At 33.7% G+C, this 16148-nt stretch overlaps 1 protein-coding gene and 1 long non-coding RNA gene across 8 annotated transcripts in view; one reads left to right on the forward strand and one right to left on the reverse strand.

Annotated features, from left to right (window-relative positions):
• SPAG16 (sperm associated antigen 16) overlaps window positions 1–16148 on the forward strand; it is a 1132889-nt gene that overhangs the window by 837173 nt on the left and 279568 nt on the right. The window contains exon 15 of one of the 6 annotated variants that reach the window (XM_079132515.1): window positions 14539–15508. The exons of the other annotated variants lie outside the window; for them this stretch is intronic. Within the exon in view, the coding sequence (XP_078988641.1) occupies window positions 14539–14601 (63 nt within the window). The 3' untranslated portion in view covers window positions 14602–15508. Of the gene's footprint in view, window positions 1–14538; window positions 15509–16148 lie in introns of those variants that run through there. 6 annotated transcript variants of the gene reach the window in all.
• LOC306656931 overlaps window positions 1–16148 on the reverse strand; it is a 270014-nt gene that overhangs the window by 165728 nt on the left and 88138 nt on the right. The gene's annotated exons all lie outside the window — the stretch shown is intronic.

Genomic DNA, 16148 nt, shown 5'->3' on the forward strand with positions numbered 1-16148 from the left:
GTCTGTAGTTAAGTCAGCTGCTGATGTGGACATCCAGGGTTCCAAGTTCCTCTTGGACTTCTAGTCCCTGCAACAGAAGGCTAGTGCTTCTTTAATTGTCTTTCCCTGTTTTCCCCCCTTCACTACTTCGAGAATTTGAAAGGACTGACTTCCTCCCTTGATAAAAGACAACAGACTAATGAATTCAAGTGCCTGCATCATTACAATTGTCGTAGCTGGTATACTATTTCAAACGCAGTATCAACTGTGGCTAGCTTTTACTCTTCAGGGGGCCAAGTGAGCTTCAGTTTCTTATGTAAATTTATGCAAAAACTGTTCCAAGGATATCACATGCTATTTATTTGAAATCTCAAAAGGAATGCTGCATTTCTAGATTTGGTAATGGAAAGAGGAGAGGGAGGGAGCTGAGTTCAGGTTAACAAACAGAATATTGGTCCAGGGAGGAAGAGAATTTGGGAAGAAAACATAATGTCTATTTTCAACTATGCTGAATCAAAGATTCACCTATATCTCTTTTGTTCTTATAAACACACACACAGTTACAGATCAGTTCATGTCATTTTGCATAGGTGGTTTACAAATTAGCTTTGATTCAATTGCTTTTGAAGGTCTAGTGCTATGTCTTGTTCTTTTCAGTATCTCACACTTCTCATCTTCTCCATCACCACACTCAAAAGGTAGTTTCATTCCAACAGGGAATTCTTGTATGTGAATTCTTGAATGAATGACTGATCATTTTATGAAAGCCCTTTAAATAAAAAGATTCCCTTACATTTTAAAATTATGAACAAATGTCTTTGGTCAGCTCATCATAACAAAAGAACATTGACTAGTGGTGCAATAGAAACAGAATATGCCTGAAATAGGATCAGTTAGAGGAGCTTGATTAAATGGATCAAAGAGTTGTAGAAATACAGCAGTTGGCAAATTGGTATTTAAAAGCATTTGAATTTAAAAGCATTGGTATTTAAAATCCTTTAAATCTCAAGTTGGATCAGCCATCATCATGGGTTGTTTCAGGAACTAAGAATATCAGTGCAGGCTCTATTCAACTATAAATACATGTGATATAAGCACTTCATTTAAAGATAGTTGTTTAGAAGGAAGTAAGTTCAGGAGCAGAGGCAAAAATGTCACAAGTTATAATCATTTCAGATAAATATATGCTATGCACATGTATCTCTGTGTGTGAGATACGCTGTTAGATGACAACATTAATCATATACATGTGTGATACTTCAGTTGCTATAAGATCGGACAGGAAAGTTACGAGCATGTCTTCCTTAATTTTTCTATTCCTTAGTTTAACAGGACAAATGAAAAGAAAAATTGTAATTGTAAAACTCTAAGCTCTACCCAGGTTTTCTTGGTCTAGCTATGTTCACTGATGACCGTCACCTCTCCCCATCTCTCCCAGTTCCTCTCAAATTTTTCACTTTCAATTTCTGTTTGGTCCAAGATCACTGTGCCAAAATCAAATAACTTACATCAAAATGAATTCAAAAAACTCAGAATGAAGACCTTCCATCTGATTTACATGTTAATATATACCTAACTTTCTACTTGTTTATCAAATGGGTTTGAATTCAACCAGATTGAGTTTCAGATCCCAGCTAACACTTACAAGTTGTATAAATTAGAAGTAGCCTCATTTTTCTTGTATATAAAACAGAAACCTTACCCAATCCTTCATAAATCCACAAAGTTAATCTTGGATGCTAGATGTTTCCTATAAATAATGATCAGTTTTGTTCTGGAATGCTGCTAAGGTGCTTAGAAACTGTGCTGTACTCTCTGGGCTACTTTTAAGATTTGTTAGGTGGGACTGGAGTAATACTCAGGGTAGAGCTTAACACCACCCAAAAAAAGACCTTTCTTTGTGTTCTGTTCTACCCAAGACTTCAGATTAAAATTTTCAGAGTGACTTCTGGGAAAGGCAGCATTCCCAGCTTAGTGTGGGCACCTTTCCTTGTTCCCTCTAATAATTTCAAATGATTTTTCCCAGGCTTCTAAATACTTTCCTCACTTTTTCATACGCCAAATAATATCCAGATAAATACTGGGTTTCTCTGCAGTCCACCAGGATCCTCATTGGGCAGTCCTCTCCCTTCCTTTACTTTGCCCTGTAAACCTGATCTTTCTTGTCTCTCCAAACTCCAGTTATATCTCCTCAGTTAAGGGGATCTGCTGTGCTCCATCTCAGTTCCCTCTCCCTGTACAGATTGTCAAGAGAGTATATCACAGCAAACTTCTATGGCTCCCCTCAATCAATCCCTGTGTCTTGCTGATTATTGTCCTTTGTTGTCTGATGCAGTCTTAATACATAATTTAATCTTAACATAATCTTCCTGTGTACACATATGAAATTACCTAAGTGAACCATTGTGCCTACCCACAAAAATGGGGTCCTAATTAGAATAAGACATATCCTATGCTTGTATAATTTTATACAAATGGATTCTACTGTCACATACAACTAGGAAGAACCAATAAACTGTACACCATGGTTCCATTTATCTTATTTGTTTTCTGGTACACCCCATCCCTGTTATTCCATGTGACTGGTAATTGAAGTCTTTTTAGCATCTGCTTTTGAGTTTTAGCAGATCAAACTAGAATACATGTGATTGAAATAACAACAGCATTCTTTTTAAATTTACAATTAACCCTTTCTCCTGTAAAAGATAAAGGTTGACATTATGTTTGCAGAAGACTTGAATCCTAGTCCTGATTGGACTCTGAATATCACTGAAGGCTTAGACAAGTCCTGAATTTCTCAAACCTTCATTTTTCCAAACTGTGGAAGTTTTCTATCTGGACAATGTTATTTTCTCTTTCTGAAATATATCAATAATCATTAACATATTCTATAGAAAAGGAGAAAAACCATAGAATATGAATTTGCCACTTAAAAGGCTTTTTAAGGAAATAAGAATTTCCTTTCGATGCCTCATCTTTCTGGAACCTGAGAGACTTTGGGACTCAAGACTTACTAGCAGGCCCAGCAACAAAGCCGAAATCATCCCTCAACATATGTAGCAGTGCCAAACTGAAATTTTAATGCCACTCTCTCCTTAGATATTGAGTACTAAGCTTTAGTTTTTACTTCACATCTCTTTAATTTATTCTTCCATATTTCAGTAATTCTGTTGCCCTACTTTGATGATACAATATGTTACTATGTAAATATATCATAAAAGATTACTCAGTGTGACAAGCCACATCCCAAGAAAACACCAAGGGTCTACAGGACAAAAATCCCATACAGGAATATCTGAAATAATGCCAATAATGACACTGAAAATGAAGTAAACTCACATGAAAGTCAGAAAATTTTCCTTCAGTGCTGTTGAAAGAGGCTCCTTGCCAAAGGCAGAATGCATTAATTTCATAGGCCATGCAAGGAATTTCCATTTCTCCTGGAATGAGATGCTAGTTTTAAAAATTGCCCTTGGAGTAGAAAGACTCTTAGTGGTTTATTAAACCTTCTTTTTCCTTTATCTTCAGAAAGACACTAATTTTACCATATTTGTCATGTGGGAAGTTGGTGGAGTGGATCTACTCTCAATTCTCCAGACAAGTGTTTTCAATGTATTTAGCAGCTTTAAGATGAAAAGCATTATTTGAGGTGCTTGAGAAACTCAAACAAGCAAAGGAGGTCCTTTTCCTTGATGAACCAGAATATAATTAAGAACAAAGATCTATACATGAAGTAGAAAACTGAGTATGGTAATGGGTTATTAGTACCAAAGAGGTCTAACTAAAAGTCTGCGGGGAAAACTTATGTTCACATAGAAACCTACAGTGTCCTTCAACAGATAACTGGATAAATAAATCCTGGTACATCCAGACCATGGACTATTATGTAGTGCTAAAGAGAAGTGGGCTATACAACAGGAAGAAAACATGGAAGAACCTTAAATGCATATTAATAAGTGAAAGAAGCCAAAATGAAAATGATATATACTGTATAATTTCACCTGTAAGATATACTGGAAAAGGCAAAACTATAGATAGCAAAGAGAAAAAAAAAATTATTGGTTGCCAAAGGTTGGAGGGAGTAAAAGAGGAAGTGAAGAATGAATAGGGGAGACATAAAAACATTTTAGGACAATGGAAATACTCTATTATGATAATATAATAATGAATATGTGCACATTTGTCCAAATTCTTAGAATGTGGAAAACCAAAGTGAATCTTAAACTACAAACTTTGGGTAATTTCATTGTGTTTGTATAGGTTCACCAGTTGTAACAAATGCCCCAGTCTGGTGGGGGATGTTGGTATTAGGGGATGCTATGTGCAGGGAGCAGGGAACACGTGGAAAATCCTCTTCTAAATTATGCTGTGAAGCTAAAACTGCTTTAAAAATATTTTAAAGTATCAATGGGAGTATCCTATCTAACTCTTGAAAGTTCAATCACAATCATTAGAAGTAGTTTTGTTTTGACTACTCAGAGACAGAAATGATTCATTCATTCACTTATCCAAATATTAGCTAACTGTATAAGCCTACTACTGAATATAGGTATTCTAGATCAGGACTCTCCAAAAGAACTTGTGATAATAGATAAAGATGATATCTTTTATCTAAAACGTCTAATATGGTAGTCAACCACTACATGAGAAAATTTTAATTTCAACTAATTAAAATTAAATAAAACTAAAAAATGCGGTTCCTCAGTTGCCATGGTTACATTTAAATTACTCAACTAGTCACATGTATTAAACAATGTAGGTCTAGAAGGAAAAGACAGACATGTAGACAAAAAATTAAGTGGATGTATAAGTTTTGTGACCTAGTTCTATGAGAATGAGAGAATGAATGTAACATGTTGTCCAGAGGACTTTAGAAGTTGTTTTATCAAGCCATAAGTGAATACTTATGAATCAAGCCATACTTGTGAATCAAGCCATAAGTACATGGAATATTTTTTTTTTTTTTTTACCAGAGAAAGAATTAAGGAATGAGCATCTCAGGAAGTGGAAAGAGCAATCAGAGGAGTAGGTGGGCATGGTCTATTTAAATAATAGCAAAGAGAGTAACGTGAGGAAGACTTGGGGGATGATAGGCAGGAAGGAGGCAAGTCAGGAAGGAATGAAGTTTGCATTTTAAGAAAAAATATACTCTGCCATTAGTGTGGAGCTAGGTTTGTCAACCACAGCAACACTGATTTTATGTACCAATAACTCCAAGTTGTGGCAGGGCTGTCTTGGATAGTATAAGATATTTTTCAGTGTCCCTGGTTTCAACCAACTGAACTCCCATGACGTGAGACTCACCCAGTTGTGACCACCAAAGATGTCTTCAGACATAGCCAAATGTCCTCTAAGAGGAAAAATTGCCTCCATTTAAGAGAACACTGCTATGAGAAATCTGCAAAGACATAGGGTTGAAAGCAGGAAATGTACTCCGTGTGTCCCTGTGTGAGATGGTGAGGGCCTGAAATAAGCACTTGTGCAGAGTGGAGGCAGAATTCAATGGAACGGGAATGGAAAGGACAGGATGGAAAAAGGAAAAGGCCATCTGGCGATGGCAAAGCACTGAAGTGGGAAGTAGAGTCAGAGGGTCAGGTTTTAAGAAGAAATTTGTGTATGCTGACTTAGAGGGAACTGTGGATAGTTGGAAATAAATATCTGGAATTCAAGAGGAGTGCACATTGGAAATGTGGATTTAGGAGTCATAAATACCTTGCTAACAGTTGAAATCATTGCAATATCTTCTTCTGCCCCCAGCCACTTAGATTTAATGATAACTGTCTTAATTTTCAGTGACCTCCATATATGTCTTTTGAATCCATTTAACATATGGCAATGGTTTTGTTTTAGTTGTTTTTTGTTTGTTTGTTTTTGCTTTTGTTTTTTCTGATTTCATGTGGTATCAGGGACTTTGAAGTCTTGTATTTACTTTCAGTGTTTTTGCCCCAGTTCCCTTGACCTCACTCTTCCCTTCTTGAGTCACCCTTCATCCCCTAACGCTTAATGTCTAATGCCTAGTAAGCTCACTAAATATTTATTTGATGAATAAAGCAATAGATTTTCTACTGGTTGAGACAAGTTTGCCTTACTTCAGTCTATCTGTTGTTTAGAATTATGATGAAATAGAATACCACAGACGTTCGGGTTTGGATCTGGAATGTCCCCCCCAAAATTCATGTGTTAGGCAATGCAACAAGGTTTAGAGGTGAAAATTTTGGATTATGGGAACTGTAAACTCATCAGTGGATTAATATGTTTAATGAACTGATAATCTGAATGGACTACTGGGGTTGATTGTAGGTAGGTGGGGCATGGCTGGAGGAAGAGGTCACAGGACCCATGCCCTTGGGAACTCTATCTTGTTCCTGGTTCTCTTCTCTCTGTCAACATCCCCACCCCCTCTTGCCCCTTCCCAGCTGCCATGACTGAACAACTTTTTATCCATACCCTTCCCTCTCCCCTATGAGGTTTCAAATCATGGACTGAAATCATGAGACAAAATACACTTTTCCTTCTCTAAGTTTTTCTTCTTGGGTATTTTTGTCACAGCAATGAAAATCTGACTAACAGAACAGGAAAGCAATATTCACTGTGTTTTTCAAGGACTCAGATACACAGTTTTGCACTTGATAATACCTGCTTAACTCAGACTACTGGCCTTCAAAGTTCTCTTTAACATATCCATATTTATGTCCCAAATGCATGACAGCATTTTTACAACATATATGAACTTGACTTTCATCTGTGTAAACTTCAAAATCTCAGAATTGTATATTGTTAAACTCATCTTAAATTCACCACATTTTCAATGGAGTAATATGTTAATTTCTGCTATTGTGCTCTGACATTGTGCCAACTTCAATACCAATAATGCCTTTCTTCTTTTTTATGTGTTCATAGTCTTATTCTATCTAATATTTCCAAAAACTGCATCCCCCCCATGAACCAAGCCCAGGGCTACACTTCTAGAGGATTCTTCTTACATTCTACTGTCTTATGTTAGATGTTCAAGTTGTGCTGTCAATACCCGTTTATTTGCCTCTAGCATTTAATTCCCGTGTTGTAGTTGCCTGATTATTTCTCTTTCTAAAGATCATCACAAGATTATTGAGGGTCTATATCTATTATAGCTCTTCCTCGTGGCCCCCAGAGAGGGACACAGATCTCAAAAATTGCTTGTTTCTTTATGAGCATTTTCTCTATTTCTTGTCACTCTTTTGTCTTATAAAGTTAAACGCCAGTTGCTCAAGTGGTTCTTTGTTAATTCACACTTGTTGATATTCTCTAAGTTGTATTAACTATTTTGGCTTGGTCTATCTTAAAGAGAATGCCTTTTCAGCGCTTAAATAGGACCTCATTGGCTCTCATTCCCCAAGCATCTACATCAAGGAATGCAGAATATTTTCCTTATTAAGAGAGCAAAAGTTTGGGCATTTAAGTCAGATGGCCAGTGATTAAATTCTGAGTCTGTTTAAATAAGGAAATGATTTGGGGAAAGTTGTGTAATATTATAAGCCTTGATTTTCTCATCTATAAAATGAGGTAGTATAAGCACCTAACAGCAGAGATGAAGAACTAAAGAACATATAAATCACTTTTAATTTGCACAAAATAAATCATGTTAATATGTAGTTTCTGAGTTGTGTACTTCAGCTGCTAAGTTATTATTTTAAGATTTCCAACCCCTGTATCCAGGGGGCATGATTAGTGATGCAATATTTAGTAATGCCTAATAGATTGCTAGGGAAGAAGTATATCTGAAACAGCATTTTTATCTACTTCTTTCCAAAGCTCTATATATTTCTTTCTTCTTTATCCTTGAACTCCTTAAGCACTCCTAAACTTTACCTTCCCTTTCCATTCTAATTTCACAATTTCTTCGCCTTATTTGTGCCATCAGGGTACTGAGGAAATGGTGCAATGAGCTATTGCTTAATGCTGCATAGGCTTGTCCTAAGAGACATGCTAATGTATCAGTACTAAAAATGTTTGAAATACTAATTTTCCTCCTAATGAGCCTAACCATTTTATTATAGTTATACCTTAATACCAAGTTGCAGGTCATTACCTTCACATATTGAAGCAGATGATGTTTTCTAGTGCCTAATGTTTCTGCCATTTGCCTGATGACCCCTCTTGCTTGTCCGTTTTATATAGGAGAACCTTAGGAAATGAAAATGAGGTCACTTGGCAGGTAGTCTGTTTAATGTTTTGATTTTATTAGTCATATATTCCAGAATATATTATGATTATAAAAATTAATATATGCCAAATAGAGAAAAACTGAATTTTTAAATTGATAAAGAACAAATTAAGTTAAAATTAGTCACCCTACGACCTAAAGATATCAATTCAGATTTAGTTCCTGCATCTTATTTTCAATATATGCTTTATATATTTGTATCACATAGACAATTTTGTTGTTCCTTTTTACATTGATCTACATATTTGTTTTCCCTGGCCATTAATAACCTTTGGCAATGCCATAATAAAAGTTGAAGTAATAGTTTCATTTTATAGTTACGTTATTTTTTATATATGTTTGTATATATATGTGTGTGTGTGTGTGTGTGTGTATACATATATATAATATTTTGATAATTATTTTCTCATATTTTACCTACCTTAAAAATATATAGAACATTTATATATAAAGAACATTTATATGTGGCAAACATTTATGAGTTATTGACTACTTAAATGTGTTCTGGTGAGGGAATATCTTTAATATTTTTAACATTTGTGATATATTATACTATATTAGTTTCCAAAAAAAAAAAAAATGAAGTATACTGGGTAAAATCTTAGACTCTAGGTCAACCAAACATACTCTAATTCTCACTCCAAATCATTCTATTCAAGTAATTTTAGGAAATTCATGTTACCTTTTTAGGCATTTTTCTTAATCTGGATAAGGTTTTTTCACATAATGAATTAATACCACAAATAACATTGAGAGTATTTCATTGCAATAAAAACGGTTAAACTATTACTTAGTATACCCACAAGGGACGTTAAGTGGGCTTGTTTTGCACCCTTAACAATAACAGTGTTATCACTTAAAAAATTCTAATTTGATAGAAAAAATAGGACATATTTTAATCGAAAACTCCAAACTCAAACTAATTGAAGCAAAATGAGGGTGTTCATTGGCTCACAAAGCTAAGCTGCAGTTGGGGCAGATGGCTGCTGGTATTGGTATTAAGCTGAAGTCAAAACAAAAATATCACCATACTTTCTGAAAAATTTTTACCTGTTCAGTTTATTTATTGTACTATACCTGAACATGAGAAGTAAGATTATGTTTGTAGATTTAAATTATACATTTCTGAAACCTTTTAATCAGAATGAGCTTATGTTTTTCAACATTAGTTTGAGAAATATGAGGAAGTTGTTATAGCTATTCTATTTTGTTGTTTTTGTTAATCTCTTACTGTGACTAATTTATAAGTTAAACCTCATCATAGGTATGTATAGATAGGTAAAATCATAGTATCTTAGGGTTCAGTACTCTGAGATTTCAGGTATCCACTGGAGGTATAAACATATTGCCAACAAAGAAAGCAGAAGATTGTTATAGTAGTAGGGTCTATAAAATGGTTCTCAGGAGTTAGTCTTCCTTTTGTCTAATTCTTATTTAAAGAGCAATTTTTCTATTGATTTAGTGCTTTTCTTCTTGATCTTTTTTCTCTTGTTCTCTTTATGACAATCTTTCTAAAGTTGCTAATTGTTTGTTGCTTAATTATGGTTTCCTTTTTTTTGTAAACATTTTTCTATCTATTTGGTAAACCTGTCAATTTGTCTGTGTATATATTATTTTCAAAGACTAACTTTTGATTTTATTCACCTTTTCTTTATTATTTTTATCAATTTATTTTAATCGTTCATTCATAAATTTCCATTGCATTGAATTTTCTCTGCATTCAAATATCGTCAATTGAATATTTTATATATTAATTTTAAATTTATATTTTCAAAATGCACATAGAATGATAAATTTTAATTAATGATGACTTCAGCTTCATTCAACACAGTTTCATTCATTTTGATTAATTCTAAACTTATAATTTACATTGTGATTTTCTCTTTCATCTTTTAAACACTTTTTAAAAACCTATTGTAAATTTTAGTTTTTAATTTAATTGAATCATTGTATGAAACTGCAACTTTTGTAACATTTCTTCTTTGCCATTTCTTCAGACTATTTTTTGGCCTGTATTTGATAACATATTTCAAACACTGGTTTCTGTTTTAGGTTTTATTTTTTCTTATTTTTGAATCTTAAAAAATCTTGTTTTTTTATTTTTTGGGGGGTGTGGAGTGACATTATTCTGATATAATAATATTTTTCCCTTTTTTGTAAAAATGGTAATTTTATTTACAGTATGATTACATTTATTTTATATTTTGAGACTTTATTTGTAGTGATAGAAAATTTGTCAGTTACATCTTATTGACAGTGTTTCTTTTACCACTACCTAGTATTTAACTCCAGTTACCATTTTTTAATTTAAATTTTATTTTTACAGGTACTAATATAATATACCGGCTTCCTATTAAATAATATTTAATAATTTAATTCCTTTATTTTTACTGAGTATTTTGATTGTTAGTGTTGTTGCTTGTTTTAATGTTTTCCCCATAAGTTGCACATCGTTGTATTTTTTTCATACCATTTGAGTTTCTTTTAATTGTTAATATATCCCATTTGTGCATATATGCATGTAATTATATACTGACAGCTATCACTATTATATTTCTATTGTGTTTTCTGTTAATTATCATACTTTGCTTCTTTTTATTTCCTGTTTGTTTAAGAATAAAGTTGAGAGGGTTTATAGTGAGAATTTTCTCTCTTATAATCGGTAATTTACCTTGATTTTAAAAAAAATTGAGTCTTTGATTATTTGTGTTCATCATTGTCTTCTGACTTATGCTACCTTTAGGATTCTACTCCCTTTGTGGTTAAATATAAACATTAAGAATTCTTTCCATGAGATATTAAGATTCAAGAATTTTTAGTTTTAAGGGCCTGAAAATACATAAACACTATGTTTAGCTAAGGACACAACTTTAGGTTGTTTTATTGTCCCATACAATGTGAACATTATTTCACAGGTTCTAAGATCTATTTTTTTGGTTATCAATCAAAATGTCTTTCTTTTATAGATAATCTGTCATTTTTTACTTGTGAGTAAATTTTTCTTCATAATAATCATATTTTTCATTAAAATATATATATGGGTTTTTTATGTATCAAATTCAATACTTGGAGTGTACTTTTATTCTTTATAAAGTTGACCTTCTATATCACTGTGTTCCATATCCATGGATTCAACCAACAGCAGATAAAAAAGATTTGAGGAAAAATTTGCCTTTCCACTTAATGGTATAGACCTTTTACTCTGGTTATTACTCCATAAATAATATAATGTATCATTTATTTACATAGCAGTTACATTTTATATTAGGTATTATAAATAATCAAAAACATTTGAGAGGATGTAAACAAGTTATATGAAAAATTTTGCCATTTTTTTAAAGGACTTGAGCATCTGCTGATTGTGGCATATGTAGGGGACCCTGGAACTAATGCCCATGTGGGTAATGAGGGACAATTATGTTATATGATTTTTGAATTCTAGAAAAGTTTGTTATTATGCCTTCAAATACTGCTTGTCTGCCTGCCTCTCCATTACCTTCTTTTGCTATGCTTTTTAGACAATTATTCAAACTCAACTCCACCCTCACTCTCTAGTCTCTTTATGATTTCATCTTTTTATCTCTATGTCCAAAATCTAGTGGAATTTCACAAATTATAGTCCCAGCTCATTCACTCTCTTTTCATCTTCTCCAGATTAGAAAACATTCTATCAATTGAAATGTTTTCCTTCAATAACTGTCTTTTCATTTATCTTGTTTTTTTTTCTGAAGTCATTTTAGACTATTTTTGTTAAATTTCCTTTTCTTGGATTAGAATTAGCTCCTCATTAAAATCCTTGAGACTCTTATACTAATTTAAAAATATTTTTCAGTCTTTCATAATTTCAATCTATCCAGATTAATTTAATCTTTCAATTTTTGTCTGTCTTTGCTAGCTTTGAATCTCTTTACATGTTATACGAGAAGTTTTAGTTTCTTTTCAGTGATTATGAGAACTGATTCTTTTTTCCTCTTCTCTCCTTTTTGCTCTCTAGTTGTACTTACCCTTTCAAAATGTTGAGCACTGAAGCTATTTCCTCTGTCCCAGGTCTCCAGGGACCCCATGCCAATAGTCCCTAGGATAGATTTTGCATTTATGATTCAGAAAACCTCCCCTCTGTTATTGAAACCACAGATCCAGCCACTAAGATCCCAAATGCAACCTCTTTTAGGCCCAGGTTGTTCGAGTGTACATTAACTCCAGATTCTTTAAACATAAAAATGGAGCTTCAAACAGAATCAGCCAGCAACATCAGTCAGTACCATTTTGTCAGGAAATCTTCCACTGCCCATGATTTTAGAATGAAGTTGGCTTTTATCTCCCATCTGACACAAAGCTTTTTTAGTCTCTGTTATCTTACAGGATAGATTTTGCCTGCAAAATATAGATATATCCTGCTTGCAAATATAGATATTTGGAACTTACAGAGCTTATTCCATTATTAGGTGCATAGTTGATACATGATCATTCATGTTTTTTCCTCATAAACAGTATAACCCTTTGAGAAGAGAACATATTATATACATTTATCCTGTTGTATAACCTTGAAGAACTTTTGCAGAAAGGAAGGAAGCAATGTGAGGACCCTAAAAATATTTTATTTATTTAGATGTTCTGTAAGTTGTCTTTCCAAAAGAAGATGGAAATAAAGAAAGGTATAAAGGTATAAAAAGAATATACATGTATGTATTAAATATATGTACATACATACATGTATACATATATGAATGTGTATGTGTGTGTTTGTGTGTGTGTGTGTGTGTGTGAGAGAGAGAGAGAGAGAGAGAGAGAGAAAGTATGAATGTATGATCTAGTGAGTTGAAACAAGAAAGTACTTAACTGACATACCTGACTTATCAGGACCAAGTTTCAACTTACAATTAAATTGCATCTGTGTTTTTCCTTTGATAACCTCTTTATTTCTTCCAAACATGTAATACAATGCTATAAGGACTTTCATTCAGAAAATTATATGAATATATGACATTTTTTAACCTCTCTGAAAAATAAACCCTTAACCCCAAATCTTATATTACTGCCCAAATCTGCTTTATATAAAGTAATAACATGTTTTATAAAATCTGCTTTAAAAATTATATAAAGTCATAACATGTTTTATATTAAGGAATACTATTGGTTCATTAAAATAGCCCTTTAATTATTCACTTAAATTATAAATTACCCTATTAGCATTCCATTTTTCTCCTTTGCTTTCTTTGTTTTACAATATATAAATATGCTAGGAACCTCTGTGCAGAGAGATAGAAGTTTAGTTTACCTGTCTCCTGGTGGCAGTTGGTATTAGATTTGCAAAAAAGAAGCCTCTGGTAGTTTTTTGAACCCACAATAACACTAAGCTTATTTCTTCCATGTTAGATTATCATGAATTTCACTTATATTCACTTTTTGTTTAGAACTAGTACTGTGTTAATTTTTTTATTATAAATTTTCTTTCATTTGTATCGAAAGTAATAGAAGTTTTAAAAGTCTGAACATATTTGTGATCCTTGGTATGTATTGTTAAATTTTCCTTCAAAATATTTTCGTCAACCTAGGTGAAATCAGTTTGGTCCATGTTCTTCTACTCTAAAATGTGGCGGGCGAAACCGGGGCCCAGGGTTACGCCACATGCATCTAAAGATGGTGACTGGCAGAGAGCAAAAGGCCTCCTGATTATGCCTGGAGAACGGCAGGATGAGTTTACAATTGGCTGTATGATAATAAGTTCAGCTGCCTAGCGCGCATGGACAGATATACTTTACATGTATGCTCGAGCGAGTGATCGCTTGACCTTTAACAGGATTGGATGGACATATCTGGTTACAATTGCTTATGCATGAGACTGCTTATATATTGAGGGTGTTATTTGAATAAAGGGGAAGCTGCTTCATGAACCTCTGATGTGTACGTGTCTTCTGTCCCGCTGGTCGGGTGGTAAGCGGGAGAAGCAGCGCCAAGCCGCTTGGAGCAAGCCAGGCAAAGAAGCCGCAATTTTCCGTAAGCAGAGCTGCTTGGAGCAGCCCCAGTGGCAAGCAGCAGTTTTCTGTACTAAAATATAGGTAACTTCGTGTATGTGCGACTTTTCCCATTATAGCATCTATTTTAGTGATGGTGAGGCTTAACGGGTAGTCAGGGTGGCAACAGACTATTCATTTTCATCTCAACTTTACCCTTTGTTCACTTTGCTAAATTTATTTGCATTATTTATCTCATTAGAGTCTTGGGACAAATTTTTTTTCTGAACTTCAACTCATTTAACATTTCCATATTTTTGAAAAAAAATCCTTCAAATTATTTACAGTCATCATTGATAACTCTCTATTTCCTTCATACTCATTCTGTTTTTTAATTCAAAGGTTGAGGGTGCTGGAGAGTTGAGTGTTATAAACAGCCGCAGATCTGAACCTGGACTTCTTTGAGAACTGTCTACCCCACCACCCTTAGGACCTTCCTCTGCACCAGTGCTGGTACCAGTAACATAACCAGAACTACATTTTTGAGAAGTTCCCAAAGCTCTTGAGTCTTCATTCTCTTTAAGACTGTCATGCAATCCCACCTCTTTAAAAAACATTTTCTTTGAAATCTTTCTTAATCTGGGGTAAGCACTGCACTGTAGCTTTCTTTGCTTTCTTACATCTGTTCTAAATAAAATTATTTTCCCCCAGGCCATCAACTAATCCCTTTCCCACATCTCTCTGCCTCTGAACTCCTCCAAACTCATACCTTGCAGTTTGAATTAGCATTAGTCTAGTTTCTTGTTTTGTCCTAGGAAGGGAGTTTGGCAGATGACCCTCCAAATTGCCTGAGATGGAAGGTGGAGGGATGCAGGGTCTTGAGGGTATTCCAAATTTTGGATTCTGGATTCTCTATCCCTTTCAACATTTCCTTTTTTGTAAGTGATTCATAAACATCAGGGTTAGAATTAACATTTACCTCAAGACTGCCATGGGGGGACTTGGTTTACGCTTACGTTCTGAGGAGGCATTGAGTAATTCATCAGTTCAACAAATACTTTGGAGCTGTATTATACTCCAAAGCCTGCTATAGGCCATCACTCTGCCCCACCTGCTTAGTATGACCATGCTCTTTCATTACTAAGTATCCTTCAGTTATTGAATCTAAATACAAACTGATTTCTATCGCTTAGTAAGTTATATTCATTTTACATAATGCAAACTTTGTCATGGCTTCTATGTTCCTAAAGCAATGGAAAAATCTGACTATGTTATTAGTTGTTCAAAAGAATTTTAAAATTAGTATCTACTCATATTAATGGAGCATTTAGCATAGTGCCTGGTTCATTAAAAGCATTTAATAAATATTGAGTTATTTTAATATTATTAAACTATTAAACTGATCATTTGGAAGCAAAGTTTCAGTACTAAATAAAATATAACTATTTTAATATTATTTTCACTCAACATGATGAAACTATTTTTTATTTTTTGTGTGCTCCTCAAGTTTTAATATTCAACGGAATAAAGGATACTTTCAGATGATCCCTAATTCAGAGACTGCAGACAAGAAAAGCACATTGAGTCAATAACTTGTCTTTGGTAAAAGGTGCACCCAAATTAAGTTCTGATTAAAACTTATCTACTCTGTCCTCAAAATTGAACAGAGTTTCCATTTTGTGACTACTAAAGATGATTGAAAGCCTTTATATTTGGAAAAGATTTCTTTCTAATTTATAACATTAATATTCCCTGCTAATACAGAGACCTGTTCTTTCATTTTCTGAAATGAAATTCACTGATTCCTCACAATTCTTACAATACATGTTTACATATTTGAAAACATTCCAAGTTCTCTATGTTCCTTTTAAGTCATAAAAAAGATTAAGCGTCTCATTTATTAGATTGGGGACAAGGCTGTTGTATTACTTTGCTGGTGACAGCAGTTACAGAATTTTAAAACTAATGGCATTCATTGCATTACTGGGTGTTTAGGGAAAAACAAAATGTCC

Source organism: Sciurus vulgaris (assembly GCF_902686455.1).
Source record: "Sciurus vulgaris genome assembly, chromosome: 3".
NCBI lineage: Eukaryota > Metazoa > Chordata > Mammalia > Rodentia > Sciuridae > Sciurus > Sciurus vulgaris.